This window comes from Delphinus delphis, chromosome 9 (genome assembly GCF_949987515.2).
Source record: "Delphinus delphis chromosome 9, mDelDel1.2, whole genome shotgun sequence".
Lineage (NCBI taxonomy): Eukaryota > Metazoa > Chordata > Mammalia > Artiodactyla > Delphinidae > Delphinus > Delphinus delphis.
The window spans coordinates 11,625,946-11,647,346 of record NC_082691.1 but is presented as its reverse complement, the minus strand read 5'-3'; the positions used below and the strand labels follow the sequence as shown (position 1 = coordinate 11,647,346).

General features: G+C 41.5%; 1 protein-coding gene across 1 annotated transcript in view; it reads left to right on the top strand.

Annotated features, from left to right (window-relative positions):
• Positions 1-2,853: 2,853 nt before the first annotated feature.
• STK17A (serine/threonine kinase 17a) overlaps positions 2,854-21,401 on the top strand; it is a 38,056-nt gene continuing 19,508 nt past the window's right edge. The window contains exons 1-2 of the mRNA XM_060020192.1: positions 2,854-3,167; positions 13,083-13,295. Of these exons, the coding sequence (XP_059876175.1) occupies positions 2,968-3,167; positions 13,083-13,295 (413 nt within the window). The 5' untranslated portion in view covers positions 2,854-2,967. The remainder of the gene's footprint in view (positions 3,168-13,082; positions 13,296-21,401) is intronic.

Here is a 21,401-nt window from a genome sequence, read left to right as displayed (position 1 = left end):
ACTTTCAAGTTGCAAACTTTCAAAGATGCAAACGTGCGTTCACATGTCCAATCACGTAAGTTAGTTCACCTGTTTGGCATACGTTGTCATGTGCATGCATCCTCTACAAGTGGTTGTGCTTTTGTGTACTTTACTGTACAGTACTGTATAAACTACAATAGTACAGTATCTTTATTTCAAGCTCAGGATGTCCAGGAGCAAGTGTAAAAGCAACAGTGCTGTAGCTGGTACTGCTGAGATTCACGACTCAGGAAACGGCAAGGGGATTTTCTTTATTTGAGGAGGCGCTGTTAGTTTTTGAGGCACAGGACCCAGACGTAGAACGGTACACGAAGGTTGCAGCAGCCATTCAGAATGCAATCCAGTGCTACCATGTCATCTGTGATGAGAAAAAAAGAGCTACTACCCAGACATCACTGGATTGTTTTTTCAAGAGGATAGATACAATTGAATCCAGCAAGGAACCTGAACCTATGCCATCAACATCAGGCATGAGTGAAATTGCAGCTTGCCCTCCGTCTCCTATTGCTGGCGATCCTGCAGCTCTACCATCTCCCACCTCCTCTCCCTCCTCCAGTCAGTAACTCTTCTTGCCTGTTCACTTGATGTCAGTCCCTGGATGCCAGCTGTTGTACTGTACTACTGTACTTTTCAAGGTATTGTACTGTAAGATTAAAATGTTTTCTTTATGTTTTGTTTGTTTTTTATGTATTATCTGTGTGAAAAGCATTATAAACCTATTACAGTATACTACTATGTAGCCGATTGTGTTAGTTGGGTACCTCGGCTAACTTTGTTGGACTTACGAACAAATTGGACTTACGAACCCGCTCTCGGAACTGAATTCGTTCATATGTAGGGGACTTACTATATTCTCTTTTCTGAACATTATGTCCCCTTAGCTCGTGTTTCATTTTGCATAATTTTTGACCTATTAAGTTCACTAATCAGGTTCACTAATTTTTTCTTAAGTTGTATCAAATCTGTTATTAAACCCATCCCTATTCAGTCTTGGTTTTAGTTTGTGGGGTTCCCCCCCCCCAATTCTACAAAGTCCATTTTATTCTTCTTTGGAGTTCTCAGTTCTATGCTGAAATTCTCTATCTTGTCATTTAATTTCTTGAAGATATTAAACAGAATTATTCAAAAAGCTGTCTTTAAGATTCAGTATCTGGATCTCCTGCTTGCTTATTTCTGTTTTCTGCCTTTTCCTCTCAGTGTTTAAGATAATTCTTTTCGTGTGCCCCTTTTAAAAATTTTAAAAATGCCAGACATTGGGTATGAAATGCTGTACAGATAATGTGTGGCTCTGGATGGTTGTGTTTTTCTCCAGAGGGGATTTACTATCGAGTTTTGAAGCTGTTCTTCAGTCCTTGGGAGGGCTGGTCTATTTCCGTTTTACCAATGCTCCTAGGATGTAGCACTCTGGGGTGCCAACTGCAAGTCTAGTGTGTTTACCAGCTCTTTCTCCTTAGTAGATCCTAAACTCCAATTTTTCATCTCCCCAGCCTGGTGAGATGCCTAAAGTCCTACTTATTTTCTCACCCTTTCAGTCATTGCTTTGGAATTATCAAATGCCTCATGGGAAAGTGGTGTCATTCTGGGCTGCCCTTCTTTCCAGGATCTTAGTCACCCGAGTTCTTGCTGCTTTTGAAACTCTCTGATGTTTCAAGTAGAGGACTGTTTTAAATTTTTTTCTAATATTTCTCAGTGAGAGTATTGATCACAAGTAGACTAGCTCATCATCGCAAAACTCTAAGCAGAGCAGTGACATGATCTGATTTAGATTTTAAAAAGATCACTCTGGTTCCCTTGAAAATAAACTGTGTGGAATTGGGGAGGAAGAAGGATGGAAGCAGGTAATCCAGTTAGCGAGCTATCACAATAATCCAGACAAGAGATAATGCTAATTGTGGTAATGTGGAAGAGAAGTGATCAGATTCTGGATATATTTTGAAGGTAAAGCCAAGAGGATTTACTTGTAAATTGGATGAAGGTACGAGAGAAAGAGGAGTCAGTACTGACGCCAAGGGTTTTGCCCTGAACCACCAGAAGGATGGAGCTCCATTTACCGAGGTGGGGAAGCTGGGCAGGAGTGCATTTGTGAAGGATGATCAGGACCTGACTTTTGCTCGTTACGTTTGAGATGCTAATTTGGCATCTAAATGGTGATGCCAAGTGTATACTTGAATATATGAGTCCGAAGTTCAGAGAATGGTTGGAAGCTGGAGATAAAAATTTTGTAGTCATGAGCATACGAATATTATTAAAGACACAAGACCGGATGAGAGCACCTCGAAAGTTAAATATAGAGAAGACTGCACACAGTATAATAGTGCCTGTTTCATAGGGCTGGTGTGAGAGCTTAAAAATATTTATCCACCTCTTGCCTCCACGTCCTCCTCTCAACGTGGGAAGGAACCAGCTGCCCCCGGGCAGCTTCCGCGTGCTGTACAGCAGCCCTGATCTGAGTCTCATCGCCCCTCCTGACCCGCCCAAGGGAAGGGATCGTGAAGCTCTGGCTGGCAGCTCCTACGCCTTTCATTAACGGAGGGCTCAGGTTTCCAACTCTCAGATGCTCAACAGGTGCGTAACTGGCTGATGCAGTGGGTCCTCCAGCCAGAAGGGTGGTGCTGTTGGTCGCCTGCAGACTGCTCAGGCCCACCCCGAGGCCGCCCGCCAGGCTGCACCTTCTCCCCCTCGGCTGCAGAGGGCGCGCGTGAGGCACGCGGCGCTCCGGCCCCGCGGAAGTTCCGCGAGGGCCGAGGGGAGGGGCGGGGCCGAGCGTGGGGCGGGACCGGACGGTGGGAGGCGGGGGCCGGGAGGCAGCCGGCGGCACTCTGTGCGCGGCGCAGGGGAGAGCGGTTGACCTCCTCAGACGTTCTCGAGGCAGCTGGAGGCGGGACCGTGACCCGCTGGCAGCTCGGAGCTAGCCGGGCGGCCGGAGCTAAAGAGCGCCCGAGCGCCATGATTCCTCTGGAGAGGCCGAGCAGCGGCGGCTCTTCCCCGGCCGCCGCCCCCGGCTCGGGTCGAGTCGGCCGGGGTCTGACCACGCCGCGCCGGCTGCCGCCCCCGCCCCGCGGGCTGCTGACGGAGATCCGCACCGCGGTGTGCACCGAGCCCTTCCAGGATGCCTACAGCCTGAGCCCGGGCCGGGCGCTGGGCAGGTGAGGCGGACGAGGGCCGGGCGGGCGGGGAGCAGATAAGTGCGGGAGGCCGGCGGGGGCAGATAGCGCGCCGGAACCGGGCACAGACCTGGGTGCGGGCGGCGATTAGGGCGGCAGGGCCCCCAGGCCACCCTTGCGCGCGCCGCGTCCCCCGAGCCGGCGCGCTCCGCCGGCGTGTGCTGTACCCTGGGTAGCGGCCGTGAGAAAGTCTCCCGCGCGGGTCCCCGAGAACCTTGACCCCTTCCTCTGCTCCGGGCCTTTTCGGCCTCTGTGGTCCTTGGCTCGGTAACTTAACGAGACGGCGTGGGAACCACGCTGCGAACCTTTACCCGCGGCGGCGAGTCTGAAGCCAGAGCAGAGGTGTGAAGGCAGCTCTGGTTTTGCCCCTGGAGCTTGTGGGTTCCTGCTTCTCCCTCTGCGGCTGTGACAGAGCAGAGAGCAGAACGCCGAGCGTGACAGCTTCCTTTGCACCAGCGCTGGGCGAACTTCTGTCCGCCGCCTCCTGCCGACTTCGGTTGCGGTTTCTTGGGTTTGTGCTGCTTTCGTTCTGAAATGAGGTCCCTGCGCCTTTTAAGTTCATATCGGTTTCACTTGTAGGCTCCGGGCCCTCGTCTGACTTTCTCTGCTGAAAACCGGCCCTTGCCTTCTCTTCCCCTCCCCACTCTGGCTTTGTAGGGGTCGGGAGGGCTTAGAACTCGGTCTGTTTTTCAAATTGCACAAGGTGAAGGCTGTTTGGATCCTTTACATCTTGTACGTTGAAGAGGGGTCCAAGAGTGTGATAGGGGTTTGGGGACCGACTCCCTTTTTCCTTAAGAATAGTTTGGAGAAGTTGTCAAAAGCACAGGCTTTGGGGCCAGACCCGAGCTCAGATCCCCACTCTGCTTCCTCTGTGTGCCTTTGGACGGTGACATAGACTCCCCAGCCTCTCGTTTCGCACCCGTAAAATCAGCATAGTGACAGTGTCTCCGTCAGGGGTGTCGTGAAGATGCGGTGGCTGTAAAGCACAATTCACTGGGCCTGGCACATAGCACATGGTTGCAAAAGCGCAGCACGTTGTAATGGGGAAAGGGCCTGACAGTTATAACAGCCTTCACCTGGGGCTCTTGGAAAAAGAAGTCCTCGTAACAGTGATTACAATGTTAAAAATAAGCTGCCTTACAAATATTAAGGTAACTTTTAGAAATCGTTTTTTTGGCAAGGAAACCTACCTTAAAAGTGTCTCATTTATTCCAAATGTTACAAGGAGAAACATCTTCCTGGGACAAGATTTACTTCACTGCGCTAGGCACTAATTAACTGCACCTGTGCACACTTTATGACAAAGGAAGAGGTAGATCGCTACTGACTCATGTAGGTATTCTAATTGGTCAAAATTCCAGACATTCTGAAGTAACCCTGATTTCTTGAAGAAGGAAAACTAGAGCTCTCCGTTGTTTGGTTGTCTGGCTTCATTCCACAAAATGAGAACATATTACAAAACTGAAATGTCTTCAGGTGGCAAGCACTGTCTTGTAGACTTTGCAATAAATGATTTAATCTGAAAAAAAATTGATTTGCGCCCTACCAGCTGTGTGACAATTCCTCCGGGAATGTTTCAGCTTTCATTTTACCCTCTCTATTATAAAATTAGCTTGCCTATAAAGTGTTTGTTTGAAGGTTGTGATGTCTTGCACATATCTCTTATATAAATTTCTTTACATAAGTAATAATTCCTGAAGCAGCAGAACAATGCAATTAGATACTTGATGTAAGAGCCTAAAACTGAAAAAGAAAACGAATGTATTTGTTTCTTTTTGGTTCTCTTTTCATCACGTAGAAGTGTAATGCAGTGTTCTAGAACACGGACTTTGGAGTCAGACAGTGGAGTCTTGGCCCTTTACTTACTAGTTACATGTACTTGAGTAAGTTACCTAACCATTGATAGCCTCATAGAGTTGTTGAGAGAACTAAATAAATTAAAAACATCTGTAGCATAAAGGCTGTACTTAGCTTCCGGGGTGCACTCAAAAAATGCAATTCATCGTGTAGCTCAGTGAATGTAACCAAAAGGCAAAAACAGGAAAATGTGCACGACCTCAAAATACTTTTCGTCTGTTGCAAAAGTAATAAAACCTCATTCCAAAAGACAAGAGAACTGTTCAGAAGTCTCAGGAAGTAAAAGCTCTGTTTTGTGTTAGAAGCTCTCTTTGTTTAAGGTTTATAAGTTTTGCCTGTGTGTTGAAGTTTTGACATAATGAAGTGTGTTTATGTGTATTCCTTTCTGTAGTAAGATAGAAAAGTTGCATCTTTTTCCAACTGTTAACTCTGGTTGCATTTCTGATAGAACGAGTTGATCTCATGCTGATACAGAACTTAAAAATTACTCATGTTGTATTTTAACGATGTGGTATGAAAAACAAAGATCTATTCATTTTGTTCTATGGCCTTTCATTTAGTTGAGAATGTTGAAGAGGTGTGAAGAGCTAACTGTTCAAACACAGAAACTGAGTTCTTTTGGGAGTTCCCATTTTATCTTACAGAAATATAAAGCTTTCAGTGAAATGGTTGTTTGGAGAAAACATTTTAAATGGTCGATATTGATTCCATAGTAATGAAAGTATGTAATGTTGATTATTTTAAGAAATGTCACATTTCTTTCATATCTCCAGTAGAGTCCATGGCAACCTAAATATGGGTAAATATATGATGTAAAATTTGCTTTTATTGCTGGAAGCTTGACTTATTATTCCTGAGACTTGTTACCTTTCTCTGAGGCAGGACAGGTGCCAGTGGAAACCACAGTAATGACGCAAGGCGCAGGAGCCATGACCTTGAGTTCTGAGAATTTTTTTCAAAGTGTTGACTTCTCGAGTTCTAACCGATAGTGTAGGAACAGAAAAATGTTTCTAGGAATTTTAAATTATACTAATTCCACATCAAATGATTTGCCTAGTCCTCAACTTGAACATTTTTTGACATACTCATACATTTTATCTTAAGAAAAAAGAGATCTTTAAAGCCAAAAGAACATCTTTTGTTTTTCATATTATTACATACTCATAGTTGATGTTTCCTGTGGGGGGAAAAAGGTATAAATATGAGTTCTCTGCTGGAACGGGTCCTTCATAAATGTATAGGGGCCATACAGTTTTACAGGTGCTTTCACTTGCATGATCTCATTTACTTCTCATCACAAGCAGGTTTGGGAAGTCCCATTTTTCAGATGAGAAAATCAAGACACAAGTAGATTGAGTCTTGTGAGAATCACCTGAGCTGGGACTCTGAAATCACTTCCATTTGTACCACAGATGTTTCTCAAAGAACAATCCATAGCCTATCTGTGGCTAAAGCAGTTTCCCATCGTTTTTATGAGAGGACAGGTTAATGAGTCCCAAATTGGAACAAACCCCGCCAGCTTCGGTGTCATATGCTTCCCTCCCCGGTTCCACCTGGGTCCTTGGACTCTTGAATCAATAGCAATGGATAAGAGGCCAGAGGAGCATTCCAGGCAAGGCTTTACTGGGACTCCGTGCTGCAGCACGAGGGAAGGAAAACAAGAAGCAGGTGCTCTTACTCGTTCCCCAAAGTGGGGTGGGCGGAGCTGGTCCCTTCAGTGGGGTGAGGGTGGGGGCCGGTGGCTGGGTAGGGCTGGAGGGGAGGCTTCGGTGATCTGCGCACCCCCTTGCTGGTGCTGTGTGCAGGGATCGCGTGCAGCCCCCCGCTTTTGCTCGCAGCTTCTCAGAAGTGGCAGTTGGCCTGTGGCCTTTTTGTATCTTATTGTTCATAATTGACCGCACCTGCGCATGCGTGCAGTTCTTAGTCCCTTAGATTTTCTTTGTCTATGGCTCGAGGAGATGTTTGTCCAGGTGCAAGCACTCAGGTGAAGGGTCCCAGGTCCCAGCCTGTCTCAGCTGGGGCTTATGGTGGACAGGGACGTCCTATCTCATTACCCTCAGAGCGGTTGGGAGTAACAGGAACAAGGAAGGATTTTTATCAGAGAATTAGAGGATGTTCGAGCTGAAGGGGATGCACAGGTGGATGTGTTTCAGGAGGTGGGTGTCCTTTACCTAGATTCCTGTCTGTAGGTGATGGCTTCAGATTTAGTACCTTACAGCTACTTAAGCATATGTCATAAATTGTAAGCTGTAGTTTCTTTAGAAATAAAGACCCTTGTTAAACAATACTATCCATGTAGAAATTGCACCTTGTTTTAGGAAAACTGTCATTTAAGATTTCTTGGCAGTTTAAAATTAGTTTGAAAAATATTTCCAGTTTTGGATAATCCAATATTTTTGGATGGGTAAAAACAGTTGGCTATGTTTGTGATTCAGCAGCAGACGTTACTTAGGAAATATGGCTCCTGATCTGAGGCAGATGCTTCATTAAGTCAACTGTTTTAATTTTGAAAAGTTGGGGCTTACAGTGTTAAAAGTAAAATCTTAATTTAAAATACATAAACCTTCCACTGTAGTCCAATATAAAATAAAAATTAAATTTAGAAATTACATAAACTTAAGGATTTGATGAATTTCAGCCTCTTTACATAACTACAATAACAAAATTTTATAAAATCTGATTATTGAACCAAGTGCATTAGAAAGTTAAGTAGCCACAGTCATTGATTCACCTGTTCAGTAAGGGAAGAAGGAACCTGACTTATAGAGGGAATTTATGCATCAAGTAGAGAGTTCAAATTAGATCACCTCCAAAATTCCTCTGTTCTGTATGATTATTTTTTTTACAAATTATCATAGATCTGAAATTAATGTCCCAAACAATAAAAATAGCTGCTGTGTACTGATTACTGATCATTTGCCGGATGCTACACACTTTGGAGATGTCATTTTGTTTAGTGTTCACTACCCTGCAGGGTTAGTGCCATCAACCTCATTTTACAGGTGAGCAATCTAAGACTCAGAAAGCCTGAGCCAAGTGCCCAAGATTGCAGTTACCAGCCGGAATTTTAAACTGAGCCCGGCTTTTAAAGCCTTACCTGTTCTTGTCACTTATGTCGATGTCTGATCTGATGGACTCACTGATTTTTACACTTAGGGTCAGCAGATAGTTTTTTGTTGTTTTCCTTTCAGAGGTAAGGAAGACAGGTCTTTTCTAGGTCTTTCTTGAACGGAACTTCTTTGCACTTAAGGCATAACTCCAGTGCTATTAAGCAAATACTGTACTTGCATATTGAGCGCATAAGGCTCTTTGGAAGGCTCTGGAAATTATTCCCAAATCTAACAAATCAGTCACTACTCCCTTTATAGGCGAGCTGACATGCCACATGGGAAAATCTTATGGGGAAAATAACATTTGAGCTGGGCCTGAAAGAACGGGTGGAATTTTACTACTAGTAGTGATGAAAGATACTCCAGCCATTGGCAAGAAAACAAATAAGCACAGTGCAGAAAAAGTCAATGAAAAAGAGAAAGGCAAGTAGTCCATTGTGGCTAAAATATTAAACCTTATGAGGTTAAGTTGCCATAGAACTTTTCTTTAACAAAATAGCATGAACAGTGTATGTACTCAGGGTGTTATCTGATGTCATATTTGAGCACCTGCCATGTGCGGGGCTCTACGCATGGAGATGCAAAGATGATTAAGAGGCCGGGTTCCTGGAACTCATCCTCCAGCCAAGGAGACAGTCTTAGGGCAACAAATTCTAATATGTCAGACCAACTTTAATAGAATACAGGGAGAAACAAAGCACTTTACTGTAATCTATTATAGAATCAAACCTGGAACCTCGGAGGTCACTTTTCTTTTGCTTCTTCTATATACCACTCAAGTTAGCATCTACAGTTTTTAATCTTTGCCTGAACCTTATATATTTTATTATCTGTTCACCTTTGTGTAGCAACCCAACACTGGAACTTACATTTGGAATCCATCTAGTAAATAAAGTTCTCTTTATAGAGAAAAGCACCTCAAACTTCTCCCATCCAAACCTAACACACTCCCCCTCCCTCTGGCCCGCCCCCCGCAAATCCGTTATCATTCTTCTAATCTTTCTCTCAGTGGATGGTACCACATCACCCAGTACCCAGGTTAAAAATCTCCAAGTCATCTTCCACTTCCACCTTTCCCTTCTGCCCTCATCTCTGCCTGCAACTCAGCATGTCAGGAAGTGCTCACAGATCTTGACCTTGAATGTCTTGTAAATGCATTCTCTCTTCCCAGCCTCCACTGCTGGTACTTTCGTTCAGACCCCTTACCTTGAATTATTTTCTTGGCTTCCCTAGTTTCTAGTTAACACTTCACTATACACTCTCAGACCTACCTTTTAGAACATTTACCTTACTTAAAAAATTCTCATAGGCGCCCATTTTTACCCTGAGAAATAAAGCACAAACTCCTTAGCGTGTCATACCTACCTACAGATCCCCACTGTGCCTTCCCAAGCTCTACCAGTTGGGCACTGGTAAAGCCCAGTCCTTGTTCTGAGGAAGCTTAGACTGGTGGATCTGACTCAAAATGTTACTTCCTGTTGTTATCATTGTTTATCCTTCCTTTCTTTCCACCCTGGAATGGGTTATCATTGAGTTCTGAAATGTATTCACTTCTGATATTCCCCCCCCAAAAAAAATGAGTAATGAAAATCTGAGTTCTCAGTTTAGTGTATAATAGTGAACTATAGATGTTTGTGAAATGAGTGAAGAGCTCCGAAAACTGTAACAACGATGTAATCCAGGAAGAATTTCGGGTAAGTCAACAAAAGAAAGTAGATGGTGCCCTTTGAACCTCATCAGTCTCAAGTCTCTGCATGTAACTGTGACCCCTGGTGTCAGAGAAACATTATTTATTTCATGCTTTGGCGAGCCCTCAGTAACTTAGAGTTGAGGTACGATCACAGTTTTTACCATGAAGTTGTGGTAAAGCATGCATACTAGAGCCCCTGCACGTGTGGAATTTAGGGCCACTGTGACAGTGTTCATTCGTAGTGTGTTCACTAGGATCCCGCACCTTGGCGGCTGAGTCTCACAGTTCTGTGTCCTGCGTGGCTCTACAGGAAGAACAGTTCCCGGAAACCTCGTTTCATCTTCTGACTCTCTGATGAGTAGTTTTAAGGGTTCCCCTCCCAGTCATTCAGAGATGAAGCCAGTGCACGTTTCCTCAGACCCTTGTGATCTGCTGCCTTGCTGTCAGTTTCAGTGGTGTGCAGTATCAGAATGGCAGAAGAGTTTTCTTCAGCGTGCACTAGTGCACGGCTTGGCAACCTACTGCTGGCTGCCTGTTTTTGTAAAGCTCGCCAGCTATATAGAATGATTTTTACATTTTTAAATGATTGAAAAAAGTCAAAAGAAAAGTCATATTTAATGACATGGAAACTATGTGAAATTCACATTTTGTTGTTTGTGTTGGTAAAGTGTTTTTTTTTTTTTTTTTTAACCCAGCCGCCCCCATTCATTTACCTGTTGTCTCCAGCTGCTTTTACTCTACAACAGCAGACTTGAACAGTAGTGATCAGACCGTCTGGCCAGCAAAACCAAAAATATTTGCTATCTGGCCCTTTACAGAAAAGTTTGCCTACTCCCAGTATAGTGTATGATATGGGGAAAAGAAAAGGGTAGACCTGCAGCCATGAGGAATGCTTCCTCGAAAACAAAGGTGGTGTCAAGAGTAGTGATTGGAGTGGGAGGAGAGCTGTGGGACCTACTGTGGTGACCCAAAGAAATGGGTGCCTGGCCACAGACATCAGATAAGTTTAGGTCTCTCCCCTGTGTTTGCCTCTGGCCCCTGAATTAAGCAATGGTTCTTCTGTAGCAAGGGTTCCCAGAGTTTACAGGTCAGTGATGAGTGGGATCCTTTTCTCTGTTGAGTGTCTGGTCTTTGGAAATATACCTTCAGGCCGGATAGGTAAGAAGTAGTATTTTACTACTACACGGTACTGTTGCCTTGAATGTTAGGTATGGTAGCAATAGATATCTGTTTCATGTGGGAGTACTTTGAGGGTAGTTCAACCCAGCCATTTCTAATTTAATAGCAAGACGCTTGTTGTCAATTATGTTGGTCAGTTTTTTACAAAATAGGCTTTCTCTTTTTCTCTTCTTTTGAAACTTCAGAAATATAGGTATAAAAAAATCGAACTAGTGATGATTTTTTTCTCTTCCTTAAAGGAATCCAAAGATAATTAGGAACCTTTTAAAACTCAGTGGAGATGTTATTAGCCTGATGATTTTGTGGAGTAAAATAAAAAGAGGTGTTAATCTGTGATGCATAGTTTATTGTTTAATCTCTCTAGTAATATGGAAAAGTCTTTCGCATTTCTGTTGAACATAGAGAACTTTGTTCTGAATTAGGGTGCTGTTAGGTAGATTGCCACTAATTGAACATCTGTAGGGCTGTGCCTAAGGATTTTTTCATGTAACATTTTTACTGCTGATGGTATAACAGAAATACAGAAGGCATGAAAATCATGGTTAACAGTAGCTAAGAAGGAAGAATTAGTCCTCAAAATTACGTCAGTAGTCTAGAATGCCGGACCCAAACCTAGGAAGTAGAATTTAACAGAGCAAATTAAAGCCTTGCATTGAAATTTTTTAAACATATTTTTAAACCATAGTATGAGGACACTGGCTTGAAAAAATCCAAGAGGAAAATGATCTAGGTCATTTATTTTATTTATGAAATATGGAAAACCTGTCAAGTGTTTTTAAAGGCATATTAAGTTGTATTGTGCCAACATCAGCAAAATAATAATCATGTAACACTTTGATGAGATTATACTTGGCACAGTTGCTTCAGATTCAGTTGGCACATTTTTCCAGCAGTTCTATGAGTCATGACAGTGAGGCGATCCCAGAACCCTAAGGGGATGAGGAATGATTAGCTGTGTCCAGTACCTGATAGACTGTCATGGGGCCTCTTCAGTACTGCTCAGCAAAAGACCAGGACTACAGCCCTTCACTTGAAGCCAGGTTTAGGCTTGTAATGAAAGCCTTGTTAAGAACAGTATGCACCCAGGAGTGGAAAAGACTACCTCACAGTTTGAAAGAAGACATGGCTTTGGCATTTGGCATTAGGTTAAAAAAAAAAAACTATATGATTTCTGAGTTGCCTTCCAACTTGAGTATTGGATATTTATGGGTGACGATTATTACAACTTAATGATTTGTTTGATTACTAATAGTTTTTTGAGTACTTACTATGTGGCAAGTACCATGCTAAGCAATTGACATGTATTATATTCTTTAATTCTCACAACAGCGCTGTAAAGTAGATTCCGTTTGTGTCCTCTTTTATAGATTAGGAAAATGAGATTTTTCTTAAATAAGAGGTTAAATAAATTGCCCAAGGTTATGCGTTGAGTGAGTGGGCAGAGCCGTTTTGGGGATTCAAGCCCACATCTGTCTAATTCCAGACCTTATCCCTTAATCAATACACTATACGTATCCCCCATGTGACTTGTTTATTAGTGTAATAGCATGGTAGTGGAGCGTATCAAAGTAATGTTTGTTGTATCTGTCTTTATAGGAAAACTAGACATTTCCAGCTGATGCAGTAGTTGAAATGATGTCATATACATGAGATCCCTAACTTTCATAACTTTGGAAGGTGATAGTGTCCTCTTAGAGTCACTTAGTGACAGTGAAATTCATTATTTTACAATTCTTATAACCGGTTTCTCTTAAAAAAGTCAAATGGCTTTTTTAAGATTTAAATCATTTTTATGTATGAATGTGTGAAAAATTAAGTTATATAACGCTGCAAAAAATATTGGCTTTAATATTTGGTTCTGTATTTAGAAGAATGAATCTTGCAAATTTACACATTACATTTTATTTGATTAGAGAGGTGTTTCCCAAGTTATATTGCTACTTTTATGATTGCATATGACCTAAATTTGAATATCCACTGATGACTGTTGGGAAATTTTATTAAAATTTATCATCTCTGAAAAGTCAATTTTAACAGTGAATGTGTTTTGTTGAATTCTAGGGGGAAGTTTGCAGTGGTGAGGAAATGTATAAAGAAAGATTCTGGAAAAGAATTTGCAGCAAAGTTCATGAGGAAAAGAAGAAAAGGCCAAGATTGTCGGACAGAAATAATTCATGAAATTGCTGTTCTTGAACTAGCACAGGACGATCCTTGGGTCATTAACTTACACGCAGTCTACGAGACGCCATCGGAAATGATCCTAGTTCTGGAGTAGTAAGTGTCGTCTCCCTTACTGAGTTCGTTCCATAGTCCACACTCCTTTATCGGTGCCACTCATCTGTGATAACGTGGCAGGCCCTGGTTCTTTAGAAATCTGAAGATTTTCCAGAACTTTCTTGTGTGTTCTTCTTATTCATTTGACATATCCCAAATTTGCAAGGATGCATGTATGTTATGTTTTTCGTTTTCAGTCTTCAATGAAATTCCTTTGAAAATAAGTTCTCTTATGTTCTTATTAGAGGCTTTCTTAAGAAGGTAAGTGGCACCAAGATAATATTAAAATAAAAAGCATTTTATAATCCCTTACATGTCCATATAGTCAAAGTTATTAATCCTTCTTTCAGAAATGATTGTTTTGATTCATTCCATGTTTCCAATTTGGGTAAATAAGTAAGGACAGCAGAGAAAACAGCTTTGGAAAATGAAGGACAGTTTTTTCTTAAGAAATCCTGTTTTCTTCTCTGCTTCTCCTGCCAAAGGAAAAGATTGATAGATTTGAGTACATTAAAAAGCATTATTAGTACATAATATGAACACAAAATGAAAAGACTCAGGGAAAAAATAGTTCTAATATCTGTTCACCCAAACTGATTAATATTTCTTTAATATATAACTGGATCTTACCAATATACACAGAAACATGAACCTCCCAGTGTAAAAAAAAAAGGACAAAGAAAGGATATAAAGAGAAATTCCACACAGAAACCTGTGTAAATGGCTTATACATAGGTGAAAAATATTGATTTTTACAGTTTTTATAATGTAAATTTAAAAATAAGTTGCCCGTTTCTCTCTATGTAAGATCGTCAGATATCATGAAGAAAAGTGGTACTCATGACTTGGATCATCTCATACTACAGGTGGGAGTATTACCTGGTGTAACTCTTCTGGAGAACAGTGTGGAGTATGTATCAAAAGCCCTAAAAATATATATACTCTTTAACCCAGCAATTTCACATACATAAATTTTTTCACAAGGAGATAATCAGGCCATTGGGCAAAGATGTATTATAAAAACGTTTAGTGCAGCAGTATCTACATAACAAAAAGAAATAATCTAAATGTTTAATGGTAAGAGGTTGGTGAAATAAGTGATCATGTCATGAGATGGATTGCTCTGCAGTCATTTTAAAAGATATGGTAGATAAAAATGTACTACATAGAAAGATGTTTTAAAATATTAAGTTAAAAAAAAAGTTACAATATAACGTGTCTATTATTACCTTGTTTTTATTTAAAAGTTTATAGAGGGAGAAGTCTGGACGGCTAAAATAGTGTGTTCCTCTTGCTAATATAATTCAAGAGCATCGTGTTTATATATTTTAATTCGTAATTTCACTTGTAGGAATCCCTTCAAAGGAAAAATAAAATGTGAACAATGGAAAGCATGAAAGTGTTTTCCATTGTGTATTTTTAATTATAATAGAAATATCCACAAATGATCAAATGCTTAAGAAATGTAGTCGCTGTGGATTATATCTCCGTGCAGTTGTTTTCCAGTTGTAAAAAGAAAGGTTGGTTGAGAGGATTTTGGTTTTCGGTTGGTCCTGGAGGCTTAAGTTAGGATTGGAAATTGATCCGGAAGAGACCCTCCAGCCATCATCTCCTCATTCCTCTCCCGTCCTCACAAACCTGCTCTTCAGCCTCTGCGCAGGTCTTCAGCCTTCCGTCTGCTCCTGCCTTTTCTTCCGTTACATTCCCTTCCCTTCTGTGGTCCTTACTGCAACTAGTCCCTCACCAGCGCCTCACGTTACTTCCTTCTTTCTGTTGCTCTCCCTCTGCACCTCCTTCTGCCCGTTTGAAACATGGGACGCAGGCTGTGTGTCCCTCCTCCTGCCCGTTCTTGGGAGTACTTGCGTAGTCTTCAGTCTGCTTATTACGAGGGTGAGAGTTGCATCCTCAGCTGGGCTCTTGGTGTAGCTGGGTAATTCTTTACCTAATCTCTCAGCCCCTTCTTTTACCATCCCCGGCAGGCGGGCAGGAGCTAATCAAAACCTTGACCACACTTACTGTGTCACCCACTTCCCACCTGTTAGACACCGAGGCTTCTCTTCCTTTATGGAGGAAATAAAGGCCATCAGACACACGCCTCAGCATCCCTCTCTAACTGCTCTCACCTGCTTGCCTTCTGTTCCGAGGAAGAGATCCCACTCCTTAACTCGAAGGCTAAAACTTTGACATATGTTCTTTAATCCTCTTCCTTTTCTAGGACTTGAGTTTTACGTTTTAGTCACTTATCTAACCTCTCTCTCAGAGTCCCTCTCCTCTAGTGATTCTTTTCCCTCCATCTTCCAGGATTTCAGTCACTTCTCTCCTAAAATTCCTGGTCCTCAGCTTTGACTCTTTCTGAACTAATGTCCTGCCCTTCTCTTTCCTTTACTGCTGTGGTCTTTAAAGGAGTCGTCTGAATTTACAGCTTTCCTCACCTTCCAGTCAGTTTTGTTCTACTTCATTGATCCATCCATCTGCTGGTGTGCCGATACTCCATCACTTTTCAGTCTAATGCCATCTGCTCTCCTAAAACTTTCATGAGGTCATCAGCCCTGTGTGCCAAAATCGATCTCCTCATTTTAGTGTTCATTCTACTTCTTACTCTCTTTAAACACTTGATATTATACCTTCTTCTCTTGAAATTATGTTCTTCCTTGGCTTTCATGGCCCTCTTTTATTTTTTAAATCGTAGAGCCTTTTCCCCTTCATCTACTATATAAATATAAGTGCTCCCCACAGCTCATTAGTGTTACTCTGGTCATGCGTTTATATTCTGCACGTTTACCCTGGATGATAACAATGCATTTTTGTGGCTTCAGCTATTTTTTACGTGCTGGTTATTGCTGGTTATTTCCAAATCTTTATCTCCAGCGTCAGACCTTTCCCTCAGCTCCAGCTGCTCTACTGCATATCCCTGAATCCACCTGCACATCATGACCGATGCACGATCAGTATGTTTTCACCCCTGCATTGCTGCCCTTCTTTGCTCCCCACTTCCAGTGGTATCCCTGTTTATTTCATCACTCACGTAGAAACCTTGGGTCTATCCTTGATTGCTTTGTCTCATTTAATGCTCGTGTGTCATGAATTACCAAGTCTTCCACTTGAACCTCTCCCCTGGTGGTCCCTTTTTTATTGTGTTTGCTGTTTCTCCTCTGTGTTGGGTCCTCTCTCTCGCATGGACTCTCACAGTAGCTGCTTAGCTGATCACTCTGGCTTCAATTCTAGGGCATCCCTCAGGCTCCTGTTGGATAGGTGACCTACACATAGATGTGGCAATATTATTCCCTTGCTTAGAAATCTTTGGTAGCTTCTGTTGCTTCCATGATCATGTTTCTAGAACTACAAAACAGTATGATTTGGCCCAAACTTTTTGTGTTCTGCTTTTTGTTTGAAGAGGAAGTCTTAGAATTAGACTTTGGACATTGAGATATCAGAATTCTCGGCCATGTCGACAGATTGTTGTTATGGAAGCTGGCAGGTTCATGATTACTGTATTACTCATTCCACCTGCCATGTGCTCTGGATACTAAGGTGCTGGTAATACGAAAGTGAAAATAGCATAACCCCTTTGTTCCAAGTGCTATAGTTTAGTGAAAGAGATAGAAATGATGGCAACAACCTTGGTGTTTTACTAGAATTCTTGTTAATTGCTGTGGGAACATAGATGAGGTGTTAGTAGTCGTAGTTAAGAATTTACTGTGTGCTAGGCACTGTGCTGAGTCTTCCCTGGCAGCTCTGTGTACATCATTTATATGCTTTATATACATTATTTGTGCATTTTAGTTTTAAATTTTCTCCAGCTTTACAAGATGTGATTGACATAGAACATGCTGTGAGTTTGAGGTCTGCAACGTCTTGGTACACTTACATCTTGCAGAATGATTACCACCAGGGCATTAGCTAACACCATTTCTTTTTTGTGGTGAGAACATTTAAGATCTACTCTCTGAGCAACTTTAAAGTACATAACACAGTATTATTAACTGTAATAATCATAGTTACATTAGATCCCCAGAACTTACCTTATAACTAGAAGTTTATACTCTGACCAACAGCTCCTTTTTCCCCACCCCTAGTCCCATTCTAATCTCTATTTCCATTTGAGTTTGCCTTTTGTAGATTCCACCTATAAGTGATATCACACAGTATTTGTCCTTTTCTGTGTGACTTATTTCACTTAGCATGATGCCCTCAAGTCCTATCCACATTTTTGCAAATGGAAGGATGTCATTCTTTCTTGTGGCTGAACAATATTACATTATACATATATATATATATATATATATATATATATATATATATATATATATATATACACACCACATCTTCTTTACCCATTCATGTTTTGACAGACACTCAGATTGTTTCCATATGTTAGCTATTGTGAAGAAGCCTGCAGTGAACATGGGAGTGTAGATATCTCTTTGAGATCCTGCTTTCATTTCTTTTGGATACATACCCAGAAGTGGAATTGCTGGATCATATGGTAGTTCTATTTTTAATTTTTTGAGGAACCTCCCTACTGTTATCCAGAGTGGCTGCACCAATTTACATTCCCATCAACAGTGCACAAGGGTTCCCTTTCTTCCACATCCTTGCCAACACTTTCTGTCTCTTGCCTTTTTGATGATAGCCATCCTAACAGGTGTGAGGTGATGATAGCTCATTGTGGTTTTGATTTGCATTTCCCCAATGGTTAGTGATGTTGAGGACCTTTTCATGTGTCTGTTGGCCATCTGTATGTCTTCTTTGTGAACATGTCTATGTAGTTCCTCTGCCCATTTTTTTAATTGGAGTATTTGGTCTTTTGCTATTCAGTTGTATGAGTTCTTTATATACTTTGGATACTAACCCCTTATCAGATATATGAGTTGCAAATATTTTCTCCCATTCCGTAGTTGCCTTTTTATTTTGTGATGATTTCCTCAGCTGTGCAGATGCTTTTTAATTTGATGTAGTCCCAGTTGTTTATTTTTGCTTTTGTTATCAAATCCAAAAAGTCATTGCCAGGACTGATGTCAAGGAACTTACCCCCTATGTTTTCTTCTAGGAGTTTTATGGTTTCAGGTCTTACATTCAAGTCTTTGATCCATTTTGAGTTGACTTTCATGTATGTGTAGGTAGGGGTCCAGTTTTCTTCATTTGCATGTGAATATCGAGTTTTCCAAATACCATTTATTGAAGAGACTGTTCTTCCCCCGTTGTATACTCTTTATACTTTGTTATAAGTTAAATAATGATATATGCATGATTTTATTTCTGGGCTTTCTGTTCTGTTCCACTGATCTATATGTCTGTTTCTATGCCAATACCATACTGTTTTGAATCTATAGCTTTGTAATATATTTTGAAACTGGGCTGATGCCTCCAGATTTGTTCTTCCTCAAGATTGCTTTGGGTATTTGGGGTCTTTTGTGGTTCCATACATATTTTAGGATTGTTTTTTCTCTGTGAAAAATGCCATTGGAATTTTGATAGGAATTGCATTGAATCTGTAGATCACTTTGGGTAGTATGGATATTTAATAATAATAATTCTTCCAGGCCATGAGCATAAATAAATCTTCAGTTTTTTTCACCAGTGTCTTAGTTTTCCATGTATAATAGATATATCATTTCTTGGTTAAAAATATTCCTAAGAATTCTATTCTTTTTGATGTTTTTGAAAATGGGATTGTTTTGTTAATTTCTCTTTCTGATAGTTCATTGTTAGTGTATAGAAGAAACACACTGATTTTGGTATATTGATTTTGTATCCTGCAACTGAAATTGTTTTTTGGGGGGTTTTTTTTGGGTTTTTTTTTTTGCGGTACACGGGCCTCTCACTGTTGTGGCCTCTCCCGTTGCGGAGCACAGGCTCCGGACACGCAGGCTCAGCGGCCATGGTTCATGGGCCCAGCCGCTCCGCGGCATGTGGGATCTTCCCGGAGCAGGGCACAAACCCATGTCCCATGCATCGGCAGGCAGACTCTCAAACACTGCACCACCAGGGAAGCTCTGAAATTGTTTTATTTACAAATTTTAGAACAAGATTTTATATGTGAGAAAAAAAATTTCAGAATAATAATCAACCTAAGATCACACCACAAGTAGCAGAGCCAAGATTTAGCCCAGGAGTGTGTGATTGCAAAGCTTTTAGCCGTGCACTGTGCACCTTTACTCCACCAGAGAGGCAAGGGAGTGCTTCTGAAGGAGATGTTCAGCGGTATATACCAGCCATCATTGCCTTACTTGGGATTTTTCAGGTTGTTTGGACTGTGTCCCATGCTTTTCTGTCTGACTTCTGTTCTACCTCATCTCCTGCTAGTACTTCTCCAACCTCCCCCTGCATTCTAGGCACACTTTTTTTCTCTCTCAGTGCTTAAAGATATCATTGCATTGTCATCTGCCTTGCATTGTTTATGACAAGAAGTCTGTGTTGATTCTTGATACCCCTGTATTAGTGCCTTTTTAAAGATTTTTCTCTTTCACACTGGTTTTCAGCAACTTGAATATAAAGTGCCTTGATTTCCTTTGTTTATCCTGCTTGGGGTTTATTGAGCTACGTGGATCTTTTAGTTTTTATCAGATTTGGCGATTTTTCGGCAATTATTTAAAAAGATATTTTTCTGCCCCCACCTCTCTCTTCTCGTTTCCTCAATACAGTGTGTTAAACTGGTTGATGCTGTCGCTCAGGTCCCTAGGGTCCTGTTTATTCTCCGTCCCACACCCCCGTACTTTAGATAGATGGCTTCCATTTCCGTCTTCAGATTTGCTGATTCTTCCATAGTGTCTGATCTGCTGTAAAGCCTGGCCAGTGAAATCTTCACTATAAACATTGTATTTTTCCTTCTCTAGCAATTCCACGTGGTTCTTTTCATACCTCCCATCTCTCTCCTTGTTGTGTTCATACTTTACTTTAAATCCTTCAGTGTATTTATAATACCTGTTTTAAAGTCCTTACCTGCCAGTTCCATCATGTCTGGGTCTGTTTTTATTTTCCTGTTAGTTGGGAGTTGTAAGTGGTGGCGTTTTCAGATGTCTAGTATTTTTTGGAAGGATGCCATATATTTAGAATGGCACAGTGCTGGGTGGATTTTATGATCTTCCACTAAAAGAATGGTGATGTTTGTTTTGGCAGGCAGTTAAATTACTTGTGGATCAGACTTACTGGGCAGGTCTAGGGCTACTTTAGCCTTTAATAAGGCTAAAATATGGCATTCTGGGGGGTCTGCTGAATGCCCCAGGTGCTTGGCATGGTTTTTCTCCTCAAACTGGGTAAAATTCAGATATCTTATTCTGGTGAATCCTTGGTGAACGCTAGGGCTTGTTCAGCTTATGATTTCCTGGTAGTTCTTTGCCTGACCTCAGTTTTGTCCAGTGAATGTGCATACAAGTACCTTGTCTAAGACTCTGGAATACAACTAAGCAGCTGTCTGCAGGTCTCTCTCTGTGTAGAACCCTCGTCCCTGGTCCTCTGCCTGTACAAAGTCCAGCTGCCTTAGCCTTGTCAAACTCCCTTCCTACCTCAATTTAGCAAGGCTGCTGTTCTGCTTGGGATCCTCCCCAGCCCTGTACCACGTGCCGTAAATTACCTCCAAGTAGAAAGACAGAGCATAGGGCTCAGCTTGCTTGTGCCTCCACCTCAGGGATAATGGTCCTAACGGCCTGTCGTTCTTATGTCTGAAAACAGTTGGTTCATATACTTGGCTCATTTTCTCGTTGTTTATGGGTAGATGGCAAGTTCCGTACCATTTGGGTGAAAGGGGAAGTAGCCGCTCATCCTTCTGTGAGTGTACCAGTTATTGGTCACACCAACAGGCCCTCATACATATGTCCACTCTGCCTGGGATGCACTCCTGCCATTCCATCTAGTGGATTCCTGTTCATTCCTGAAGGCTCAGAATAAGTGTCATCTTTCTAAGATTTTTTTTTCTCTTTCCTTCCAATTAATTGCTCATTTGCTAAGTTATCAAATCACTTGATATATAACTTCACACGCATGTGTATTTATGCATACATATTCCTAAAATTATCTTTCGTCTTTCTCTTCCCAACTAATTATAATTTATCTTCCTTGGCCTAGCACATAGCACAGGGCCTCTAACATATTTGATTGATATTTGTT